At 38.3% G+C, this 12848-nt stretch overlaps 1 protein-coding gene across 1 annotated transcript in view; it reads right to left on the minus strand.

The window, feature by feature from the left end:
* The window catches only part of ZCCHC6 (zinc finger, CCHC domain containing 6), a gene marked incomplete at its 3' end in the record, with an annotated part of 28686 nt that extends 16930 nt beyond the window's left edge, over positions 1 to 11756 (minus strand). Inside the window, exons 1-7 of the mRNA XM_008937229.1 lie at positions 11261 to 11756; positions 6078 to 6253; positions 5389 to 5505; positions 4244 to 4421; positions 3662 to 3750; positions 1902 to 1953; positions 76 to 145 (exon numbers count right to left, since the gene is read on the minus strand). Of these exons, the coding sequence (XP_008935477.1) occupies positions 76 to 145; positions 1902 to 1953; positions 3662 to 3750; positions 4244 to 4421; positions 5389 to 5505; positions 6078 to 6253; positions 11261 to 11756 (1178 nt within the window). The remainder of the gene's footprint in view (positions 1 to 75; positions 146 to 1901; positions 1954 to 3661; positions 3751 to 4243; positions 4422 to 5388; positions 5506 to 6077; positions 6254 to 11260) is intronic.
* Positions 11757 to 12848: the final 1092 nt, after the last annotated feature.

The following is a 12848-nucleotide window of genomic DNA, read 5'->3' on the forward strand; positions in this document are numbered from 1 at the left end:
GCCATATTTCAGATGTTTGTACATATATTTTACATTGCAATATACTATTAGAACACACAAAGTGACAACTGAGACCTTTGCTTTTCTCTGCACACCACCAGTGGTATTCTAGCATGGAAATCTGCATCAACTTCCGTAAAAGATTCTGAGCAGGAGAAAGAAAAATAAGTCATGTTAAGCACGGTGTTGACAACAACAACAAAAAAATAAACTGGATGCAATTACAGGCATACAGCTAGAAGTTCAACTTCTTAATAAACTGATTTTGAGACAAATAATGCAGCACATCTGACAGATTAATCCTGCCACTCTTTTAGCAAGTTTTTCATATGTGGAGAGTATGGCCTATATGCCATGATAAGCACTGTTAAGAAACTCGTCAAGAAAAAAAAAAGGTATTTTTCAAAATTCATATACACAGTAGATGTAATGTAGCAGGTATATTTTGGTTAAGTGCTGGCTTCAGTAATCCAGGCATATGGACAAACCAATGACATCTCTAAAACAATTACAGGCTGTTTTACAATGCTCGTGTGAAAGATTAAAAAACCCAGACCATTATGACTGCGCTAGACAAAGTAAGTATCCAAGTTTATTTTCCCTGGTAATCTAGAAACACTCTATGCAAGTAGAGAACAGGCTTACTGACATGATGTGATGTCTTCTTGCTATATTTCTTATTTTTTCCTCTTATTCTTTATACCGTTTACGATTCAACTGCTTTTTTGTCTTAACACTAAAAAAGCACAGATGTCATCCACAGAGTTCATTGATCCAAACTGGGCTTATTTTTTGATGCCTCACTGTTTCACTGCACCAGATAGAGAGGCAGCTGCTAAATAATCTTAAATACCCAAGTCAAAAATTCTGAAATGACAAGGTTTTCTCGATGTTACATGGCCATTTGGATACCTGACTTCTTTGAAGACATTTTGCTTCTGCCACTGAGATACCTCAAGTGCCTAATGCTCTGTACCTGTATCTTCTGACTCACAGAAGGTGGCTTTTCACAAGATGCTAATGCATGTATTACTGGCTTTCAAAGCACACTTGAGATCCTAACTTCTTTGATCTGGGTCTTCATTCCTCCAGTCTGGCTGAAAAATAACTCCATTCTCAAAGACTACAATGGTCCTTTGACCAGACAACAAGATGCACAGATGATCGGGGTTGCAATGAGAAAAGTCTGGGTCAGTAAATAGATGCATGTTTAATATACATTTGGAACCATACAGTCTGATTTCCCAAATGTGGGCATAAAGCAAGGCAAGAAAATAGTAAAGCTACTTTTGCAATCTGCATTTAAAGACAGAACTTCTTTCCCATCTTCTCTTTTTTTTTTTTTTTTTTTTTTTTGCCTGTGTATACTTGAATTGGTTTGAATAAGTGCATTTAAGACCATGAACTTTACTTGCTTGTATTAGTCCAGAGAGTTGTATTCATTACCTGAGAAATGTCATTAGTACCTGGTCTCACTGCACTGACAGGCACATGCGCATTATTATAGAAGAGGCCACAATCTGAAAGTATGTTACAATGTTTCTAATCACGTTAGAAGAGCTTAGGCCACTTCCTGTACCATACATGGCTAACAGCATTTGGGGAAAAGGCAGGCAGTACAGTCTACTTTAACTTTTAATGACACCTTCACTTGTGATGTAAAAGAAAACCTCCCACTAGGAATTTCTTGCATCAATAAAAATAATGAAATTCAACAGTCAAAAGCTGAATACCAGACCAAAGTTAGTTCTGGCAATGTATTATTTCCTCCAGCATTTTTCAGTTTTGCATCTTTCTAAAAAAATAGTAGCATGTCATTTACCTGTTCGACAGAGGTGGAATTCAACAATATTAAGCAGTAATAGTTTAATGAAATTGAGAAGGCAGCAAATTTTTCTTACCACTGTTCTGGAGACTTTCTTGCACATGTAAGAGAACATCTGGTTGAGTCATCTGTCAATAAAAGTAATAAAGCTGTTTTCATAGCTGTCAAAAAATGAATGCTGCAACTAAAATAAAATGCAAAACATTGCCCTAGGCCACTTCTGTTTTTTGTCCGGAGAGAGCAGCATGAAGAAAACAAAGTAACAGCAGCTGAAATGTCTCTTGGTTCAGGATTATTGATAAATGGTATCAAAAAGAACACCATCTTTGTTTATTTTGCAGTAAAAAAAATCCTGAGGTAACTGTAAGTAAAGCTATTTTTACCTCTATGAGGGACTTAGTTGTGGAAAAAAGCACTGAGAGAAATACAGTTTCAGTGTGCATAAATATGACTGCCTACTGATATAGTGGGTCCAGCTCACATCAAAGATTGCAATCATAGCATTTCTTAAATTACATGAACTTTGTGAACGTATATCTTTCTCTCTACAACATTTTCACCTTTGTTTCCTAAAGGAAATGCCAAATTTTACTTATGAGACTGCCACATCAACCACAGCAGCATAAGTGCAGAACCAAAAAGTTTTTCACAGTACTTACTTTCCAATGTTCGAGAACAAGGATTCAGAGAAATAACTAACATGACAAATGAAGACTTTATTTCACATAAAAATGACTGTCCTGGTTTGGGGTAGAACAGAACTAATTCTGTTCTGTGATTTTACTTCTCATCTAAAGCTCTTCTAACTAACTGCACTGTCTGAAGTGAGCAGCATATTCTTCCAGACAGCGTCTGCTTCCAGCAGTGGTAACGCTCCATGTTTAGAGCTATCACCAAGACCAAGGTCACTGCTAAAGCTTCTGTATCACATGGAGGGTGGCAGGAAAAAAAAAAAAAAAAAAAAGCAGAAGGATTATGGGGGAACACCCCCCTCCCCCGAGGGTCAAGCCCCTTCCTCCCTTTTGCTGCTCCTGCAGTGGTCGGCATCCGAGGAGGACTCCGTCCATCCTGCCTTTGATCCCCAGCCCTGTGCTCCTGAACAGAGTTCCAGAATCCAGCTCCTGTGCCCAGCTCCCCTCTGCCCCTGAGTCCAGCCTGGGACTTTTCCCCAGGGGCTGCTCCACAGCACCGGGGGTGATGGTGACCTATTGACATCGGGGGGAGCTGGGTTCAATACTGGTTTTGTGTATATTCCGTTTTTTCATTTATTATTACTATTATTAGTAATAGCATTTTCATTAAAGCTGTTTTGCTTTTCTAACCGATAAGTCTCTCTCCTTTACTCCGTTTCTCTTCCCCTTGCCGGGGGGGAAGGAGAGTTAACAGAGAGCATCTGTTACCAGTGTGGGGGCAGCCCCAACGCTAACTGTGCCAATGACATCTGATGGTTCCATGATTCAAAAGTAACCTATCAATGAAATCCTCTGATGCGCATGTATCAGTACAGGAACAAGGACATGAAAGTGCAATTTAATCCAGCTGTAAGAGAAGATAAATAGTGATCTCACAGGACTGCTAGGAGTTTTAAGTGTCTTCAGTTTTTCAGAAGGAAGATTCAATGGAACACAAAGCCATACTATACTGCCTGACTATTACTGGCGTATGAAGTAAGGACTGTCATTTTAAGAACATTTTCATGTGATAGCTCCATTATACTCAATGCATTTTCATAAAAACTGCTACTACCACACTGTAAGTTATAGCTAAACTATAATCTACGTGAAGGCACAAACATTCAACACCACTGCGACGTCTTATTAAAATCGTCTTACTTACATCATCAGGAAACTGAATATCTATGTTTATGTCTGAAGTTTTGAAACCAAATCTGCTGTGGGAGGAGCCATACAATCTTAACGAGCACTCTGCAACAAAAACAATTATATTGCATTTACTCTGTACCTAATTATAAGTCTGGAGCTACTTTACAGCATTGTCAGTAGATCTTACACCTACATCTAGTTTTTGGTAACCACAGGAAATGAAGCAGGGTCTTCCAACACCACAACACTGTGCAAGTAAATCCTGCCTGTTAAATGTCCACCCATGTCCTGTTCAGCTTCACTTATTACTACAGGTCTGCTTGGGTCATGAGCACCATTACAATTTAACTTTGAAAGACGGTTTTATTGCCACATCATGTCATTAAACACACTAGTAACTAAGTATAATGTTGTAGAATACAGCTATGCAAGGTTTTTAATGAAAATTTAACTTTATGCGCTGTTTGCAGGTGGGTTTTTTTTTTTTTTTTTTTTTTTTTTTTGTTTTTTTTTTTTTTTTTTTTTTTTTTTTTTTCTGTTTCGTTTGTTTTTTAAGTTGCCATATCTAGAATTTAAAAAAATGTGGAAACAATACCTGGCACTTTTTGACGCAGTAAGTTTTCCATCACTGTTACAATGTTGAGTCTTTCTTCTAGGTCTTCATTACTTAAGCCAAACTCCTGCACTACGTTTTCAATAGCAAAACCAATAGCTTGTATCTGGGCAGGTATTGGAGGAGGCAGGGCAGTCAGCAGCTGTTCTTCTTGCTTCTCCTTTAAAGACAGTGACGCCAATGTTATAATGATTTTCTTGAGTTGTTTAATGTGCTAGAATGAATGCCTGCAATTCACCCCAAGTTACACCACCACAGGTTTTCCAGATAATGGAGGTATTTGGAAGCAAGAACATCAAGAGAGAAACTTTGACAGGTATAAAGAATTAGACATTCCAGAAGGATTCAGTAATGAGAAAAGATATATATATACACACACATCTATTTGGAATTATAAAAGGAGGCCAACAATTCTTTTATCACTTGTGAAATGGGAAAGGGTAGGAGTTGAAGAGTAAGAGACAGAAAACCTGCAGAAGATAAATATTTTTGTCTGCTTCAAGCTGAGGAAGTAAAAAGTATAGAAGACATGTAATTAAAAAAAAATAGGAAGTAAAATTGAGGTTATGTTGGAAGTTACTTTGATGTTTGTGTTCCAAACCTATTTCTTTCACATATAAACAAATCTGTAATAGCCCACAAGTTCTTCACTTTTACAGTATTTAAACTCTGCCATACTAACTGTATTTGCTTATTGCTACTCCTCATTGCTCTGGACTTGATCAAAACTCTTCATTGTTGAAATATGCCAATCAAACACACACCAAGAAGAATACACATAACTAATCCACCAGAAGAATTACAGAACACCAAAACAGCAGTCAGTTGGTACAGCTTTTTTATTATACTCCAGTCACCAGTAACAAAATGTTACTGAGCTATACTTTAAATGAGGACTTCTTTCCTTAATAATAGGCATGAAAAAGTACAAATCAAAGTCCAGGTCCCAAGTTTACTCTTTTTACCAGTATCACTAAGTAATAGTTTTTAAGAAGATTTAAACAGAGTAAAAAAACGTGGAGTGATTTTAGAAGCAGTGCCGTTTCAGTCATTAGTAGGGTTAGTAGAGTGAGGACAGTTTCATGAATCTGCATTTTAAATTATACTTTTGCTTGTCTTTAACTCACCTTTAGGCTTTTCTTGTGTCTTTTCTCTTTAATATGCTTATGAGCAAAAGCCACCGACTCAATCAAAACATCACACAATTTGCAGGTATATTTTGCTGACGGGCAGTTTCGAGGTTGCTAAAATAAAGATAGTAAAAAACCCTAAAATACAGAAAGATATTACCTTCATTTCATTCAATACCCTTGCTAAGTTAAATGATGGTAACTGACTCTCAGAAACACTCACTTTAGCATTCTTAACTCCACCTTTACAAAGAGTCTGCATATCAGATATAATGCCAGAAGAATGGTGGCACTGGGTCACTCAAGTCCAACACCTTGTCTTTTACAATGGAAAATACCCAATGCCTATGGAAGAACATATTAACTGAAGAAAATTACAACAGAACTTTTCTGGTCCACTGCTCCAGTATCTAGAGATCTGATGTTAATTCATGAAGTAAAGGAGCAGCCATTTTTTGTACTTGAATTGGTGCCAAATCAAGATTTGTTAGAAAAACAAAACAAAACAAAACAAAGGACAACCTGCCTTCTCTTCACAATCTGTTAACAGCACCTTTTCTGTATGTTGTATCAATTCTATAACTAGACTTGCTAGCTACAGTCTGAGAAATTGGTCAAAGTGTACTATCTGTATTGTATTTACAGACAAAAAAAATAGAGGACTATACAGGTAAAGACAGTAGCACCTTTTTCAGTCTATAAACGCAGTCTTGTTTCAGGCGTTCTTCAGCTTGCTGCAACCCTAGAAGTTCTTTTGCTGACAGCACAGATTCATCTATCACTGGACCATCCAATTCATCTTGATCATACTCATCTTTTCTAGTTCTTCTCAATCTTCTTGGTTTCCTAAGGTTCTTCATTTCTTATAAAGAGTTATGAGAGCAAATATATAAAAAAATTCAGAGCACCATACAGCATTTTTTCTTCAACTACCATTTTACTTATGTGTGAGTCAAAGAGAACACAGTCATCCACCCTGGATGGTTTCATAATCGGTTCTATGCAAGTCTGAGAACAGCAAGAGTGTGTATTTATGCCACAATCTACAGTACCTTTTTTCCAAGATACCAAGAAACGCTAATTTGGCCCATTGAAGTCACTGACCTTATTTAGATAGCTTTGTTAAAACTAGCAAAAAACCAAACCAAACAAACAAACAAAACAAACAAACAAACAAACACACCAAAAAACCCCACCTAAATGCAATAGATTTCACTGCCTGGTTGAGACATACCTGTATGTCATTGCAATGAAAAGGTACAATGTATCTGAAGATTTCAGGACGCCTGGTCAGGTTTAGGTGGATGAAAAAGCTAGAAAGTGAACTGACCCACAGACCACTACAAACACCGCAGAATTAGTGAGTGTAGGCCAATGTGAATGATTTGTAAGAGCTACAGCACTATGACATAGCACTGCCATGGCTTAGCTGACATAAAATTTATTATCACCAGTAATAACTGCCTGTCAGTGTCACTCGCCTTTCAATTAAATTAGCATATGGGAGAGTACTGCCTTCACATATAGACAAGTAAAAATAAAGCTTCTATTTGCTACACAAGTCAAAAAATGATGAACTTGCAAAGTACCTGCACACGTTGCTTAATAATGTTATGAAATTGGCAGAATAAACACACCTATGTTTACAGCAAAATTTCTGGCACAAATTAATGTAAATACCACTTCCACTTTTACACAAACTTTGTCATCTTTTTAAAGTGGGAATTGCAACTAGTCCAAAGAATATCTGTAAAATTAACCTCAGGAATGAATATACACATAAGCCAGATTTTCACCCATTACTTCATAAGCTGTTTAGTCTTTGATTTGAACATACGCTCAGGATAATACAGGATGTCCAGATGCATGATATTTCTAAAGTTCCTTGTTTCTAAGAAAGTTTATGTAACTCCCTTAGACACTAAAACCCTTATGATAACATGAGATTTTAATTTGTAATAATTAAACAAAACAAACAAAAAACCCCACAAAAACCAAAGACAACTGCTCTATCAAATACATTTACAGAGTTTCTTTCCTGTGACCCCAATTTTTGTCTCCAGTAATTGGCAAATGGGAAACAACCCTGCTATGTACTTTCAAACAGTTGTTTGATTCAGTTCACTGAGCAGCGTGCATGTGCTGGTGGTGTAAACAGGACAAGGGCAAGAATGGTAGTACAGTTTCTCTCACCAGCAGAACAAGTGTATGCTGGAACAAACAGAACTAAGGCTTCACAGGTTGCAGGGAGAGTACTCCAACAGAACTGTTTCCGAGGAGCAGAAAGAGAAGTCTGAGTCTCTGAACTCTACACATCCTGTGGAGTTCCCACGCTGACTCTCCTGCTCAAACTCCTAAGAGCTGCCACAGTTTGACTACATTTTCACTGAGCAGTGTAGACAGAACTTGGAGAAAAACGCGTATTAAATTAAGGTCTTTGCAGGAAAGGATTTGACAACTACCTACTTACCAATTATTTCTGTAGCCACCAAGTAATCTAACAAAAATTACAAAGTAAATAACTCTAATACTTGGTAGCTACTGTCCTGATAATCTCATTTAGTAATTTATTTAGCCATTATCCTAAAGTAAAGTTAAAGTTCCTGCAGAAAAAAAAAGTGCCTTAGAGATCTGGTAAACTCATTCCTTATGAGCTACAGTAAAAATGCATAAAAGTAAAGGAAAGGGACAACGGCATAGAAGATTTCAAGTAAAAGGAAATGCCAAAAGAAACACTTTTAGTAATTGTTTGCTACTTGACATAGCACTAGGGCTTTTCAAAAGACCTCCAGGTGAGCTACACCCCTCCTGTGCATCACAATGGAATGAAATTAACTTTGTCAATCCTGAGCAACACACACCTAACCTGTTCTTAAAGGCCTCCAGTTAGGTACTCCACGAACTGCCCAAACAACCTCTCTAGTACTTCCCTAGCTTTACCATTAGAAACTTTCCCTTTAATCCTCATCTGAATTTTTCTTGCTCAGTTTTAGGCCCATTGTTTCCCATCTATTGGAAAGATGCAAGCCAGGCTACCGTGTCAGCTTTCTAATACCTTTCTAGACATCTGAAGACTGTTATCATGCCTCCCTACACTTTCACAGAAAGACCAGGGATTGTTAACAGTTTGTGCAGTTTCTGTTTTCTATGTGCCCTAGCATTCTTCTTGCTCTTGTTTGGACTGTATCCATTTTATTCACTCAAGTGGGGTGCCAAAGCTGGACAGCATACTGCAACTGAACTTACCAAGACTTACAGAAAGAGTACTTCAGGCTGTGGTCTGTTTTCATGCCTCACACCACCAAAAAACTGGCTACTCATTATCATCATCTGATTCCCTACAATGTCAGATTCTTCTCTGAAAAAAAATACTCCATCATAACTTTTCCTCCTTTGTTTTTATGGTTGACAGTCCTACTTAAACAGTGGCATTTGCACATGTCTTCTGTATTTCATCCTGTATGTAGGTCATTTCTACAGTTGTGCCAAGTTATTTTAATTGATCTTCCTGCTCTTCTGCATTCAACTCATACCAGCTCCACAGGACATTCAACTTTAAGAGTACACAACTAATAAGCATGCTGTCTTCAGTCATCATCAGATTAGTGTAAAAAATATCGACCAGAACAGAATCCTCATAGATACTTGCTCAGTGCTTCCTATCATTTTGACAAAATCTTTGGTAAGTAATTTTTTGGTATAGTTATCTAATTAGCTCTGCAGGTCTGTTGTACTAATTTCACCTAGAGAATTTTCCTCTAGTTTACTCAGAGAACTGTCACATAAGAGTGTCTGAAGCACTACAGAACCACTACTAGTGGTATCTATCACCTGCTTCTCCCAGGTCCATTGGGGACCTATCACTACTTTATAATAAATCAGAAGGACTTGGCATGTTTTTTTTCTTGAGAAATTCATGTTTCCTGCTAGTCATCTCTGTGTTACCTCTGGAATACTTACAGTAGGTTACATTATTTGTTCCAGAACAAATTCCTAAGGTTAAAATTGCATAACGTTTTTTTTATTCCACTTTTAAGAGACACTTGCAAATTTGAGAACAAACTTGTGAAAGCATTCTACTCTGCACTCTCCTCACCTGAGGCTGAGCTCAAGCATGAAACTCACATCTCAAGGAGACACTAGGCAAATGCTAGAGAAATAGATGGCCACTGAAATTTATTTAAATTTTTTTTTTTTAAAGAAAAGTAAAAATATTTAAAAGTCTTGCAAGGATCACTGAGTTGTGAATTGCCTCCTTCTTCCTTTGCCAAAAATGCCACTTGAATGATTTGAGAAGTCTTACAATTTGAAAGGAAGTTGCCATGGTTATTTTACAAACTGTTTATAAAATCATGCACTTTTATCTAGGAGTTTAGCTTATCAGTACAGAGCTTTTACAGTGTTTCCACAAACCAGCCCTGCTCCAAAGAGCTCCTACAACTATGGGAGTAGTTGATCATTTTAGTGACAGCTGATATCAAGGTGTCTTGGTTTGGGGTAGAACAGAGCTGGTTCTGTTCAATGATTTTACTTTCAGCTAAAGCTTCTTCTAATTAACTGCCCTGTCTGAAATTAGCAACATATTTTCACAGACTGCTTTTAGCAGTGATAACACTCCATATTTAGAATTACTACCACAGCAACTGGGCACAGGAGCTGGATTCTGGAACTCTGTTCAGGAGCACAGGGCTGGGGATCAAAGGCAGGATGGACGGAGTCCTCCTCAGATGCCGACCACTGCAGGAGCAGCAAAAGGGAGGAAGGGGCTTGGCCCTCGTGATCCTACTGCACATGACGCACAGGGGATGGAATACCCCACTGGGCAATTTTAGGGTCACTTGTCTTGTCTGCTCCTCCCTGCAGGTGCAGCTTTACTTTCTGCCCCACACCATGTGGTACACAACCTTAGCAGTGGCCATGGTCTGCACACCAATCCTTAGTAGTAACTCTAAACGCAGAGCGTTATCACTGCTGGAAGCAGACAGTCTGCAGACAATATGCTGCAGGATATGAACCAGGACACAAGGGAAAGCACATTAATTTCCTGGGACTTCCTGGTATCAGCTAGTAATAGCTTTCCTCTCTCAGGGCAGATCAATACCGTTTTGGCGTCCAGTCTTATCTAAAGCAAGACAGACTTCTTGCTAACAGGCAGTTGTTCACTGTCAACAGCACCTTTCTCTGTGCCCTGGTCTTTCTTATTTTATCTAACTATATTATCTTCTTTAACGCTTTCCCTTCCTGCTTTGATCTACTTATGCTTCCTTCTGCTGCTCACATTCAATGAAGATGTCGTGATACTCACCTCACCCTCCCTTACCTTGTTCTTCCTTGCATTTCAGTTCTTATGGCTTGTACACACAGTATTTGTACTAATTGCCCATAGTGAAGTCCAATAAGCATGGAAAATTAGTTTTGTGTTATTGCTGTATAACCATTGCGAGTACTAAGTTCTCACACTACCTATGAGGCAGTGTTTTGGATCCTTCTGAAGGTACATTCTTATAGATGCCATTGGTAGCAATAAAATCTTACCCCCTATCAACTTAACTGAAACATCCCTTATTAGCCTTGAGAAATTCGATCAAATTCTACCTGAAAACCTGCAAACGGACATCACACAGATGTTGCAAACTACTAACCTCTACCACTTACAAACTAACTTATGAGGACAGAACGTACAAAACAAGCTCTGTATCATTTGCTGTAGTGATTTGTTTAAAATGCTGCCATATAATACAATCAAAAGTTTGTAATATATGAAAAGGTTCTTCTCCTCTAACAGTGAATCCTGAAATTTTACTTTTCAGTAACATACACAGAAAGCTGTTTTACTGGATAGCTATGCAAAAACAAACATGTTGATTACCAGATCTTCCTTTCTGCATGTCTAGCATATCTTCACTCATTAAGTCTTCCTGAAGCTGTCGTCTTACATTTCTGTTTCCAGACCCTTCAACCTCATGAAAAGAGTCCTTCCTTGTCCTGCTGTGCACAGTACTCCAGGCAACAGACCTGTACTCTCTCCAGCTGTCAGAAGTACCATGGTGGTCATCAGATGACCGCTTCTTCATTTGGTCTCTCTGAATATCATTTAACTTTGATCCGGGACTGTAAGTTGTGCTTTTAAATGAATTTGGACTACTGAACACACCACGAGGCCCTCGCCTAGGACTGCTTCCGTAATGACCCAGCATTCCCTTTTTCTTTTGCAGACTGGTATCTGTTTTATAGCTGTAGCCACTTCCATATTCATCCATGACTTGGCCGTCTTTCTGCAAGGGTCTTCCTTTTTGCTCCTGTTGATACAAAGTTTCTTGTTCCTTATTCTGCTTGGCAAAGAAGGGTTTTGCAGCATCTCCCATGATTATTGCTGTTCAACTTTGTGGTTCCCACCTAGAAATTAAAAAGTTAAAAATCGTATTTTAAAATTAATCAAGTGATAAACGGTGGTTTTTATTTGTTGTGGAAACTCAACAATCAAAAGCCTTGGCTCTGTAACACCATCAAGGCAAGGAAGTCTTGGTGGAAAGCAAAATCTGATCCAACCAAACAAAAGTTGTTCAAAAAAACAGTTCAAAATTCAGCAAGGTTTCTTCTCTTAAAACGTCTGACACCTATGGGTAGTTCAAAAAATGCAGAGACAGATGATGGCTTTCTCAGGCATTTGAGGTCTAGACACTTTTACAACAGATAACTACTTTCAAGAGTAGTTCACCTTGTTCCAAATGAAAAATGTGATCAGAGAAGATCCAGGTGGAGGAGCTGACTACTAGTTTATCAGGCAAACCTGATACAGTGCCGTACTCCCTGAGCACTCTGCACATTTTACCTAGGCCCACACTCTGATGTCTCACATTACCTGGTATCAAGCATTCATATTTCATATGATTTTAGTATTCTCCAAAACATCTGGGCTACCACTTTGCTCTTTCCACCCTGCTCCTCCACACCTACATGGTCACATCCCTTTTCTTATTAATAAAGGATTTCCAGGGAGCTATAACTCCAAAGCACAAAGGTGGAGTTACCCGGGAGAGACAGGCTAAATGCAAGTAATTAGCAGCAGTCACATCAACACTGAATATTGTACCATTTAAATATAGCCACACACAGGTAAACAGAAAAGGTTTTCTCTTTCAAAAGATACGTACATGCTTAACAATGAAACATTGTTTCATTGCGGCTGTAGGACACTTACAAGAAGCACTTAAACAGCAGGAAACACCCTTTAATGATGGAGTAGGATAAACGATTTACATTTTTTTAATTTTTTTAAGTTCTACAGGCCCAAATTACACCATCAGGCAGCTCAGTGCCTGCTTCTATAGGCTTGATGTTTTCGTGTTTATGCCCCTCTCGAGCAGAAGAGGATTTTTGGCTCTCACACGAGTCACGAAACAAGAACTCCTGTCCTAAAGGTCTCTATTCTTAGCCAGTTACGTACGACCGTGAAG

The sequence above is a fragment of the Merops nubicus genome, unplaced genomic scaffold (genome assembly GCF_000691845.1).
Source record: "Merops nubicus isolate BGI_N331 unplaced genomic scaffold, ASM69184v1 scaffold22623, whole genome shotgun sequence".
Taxonomy (NCBI): Eukaryota; Metazoa; Chordata; class Aves; order Coraciiformes; family Meropidae; genus Merops; species Merops nubicus.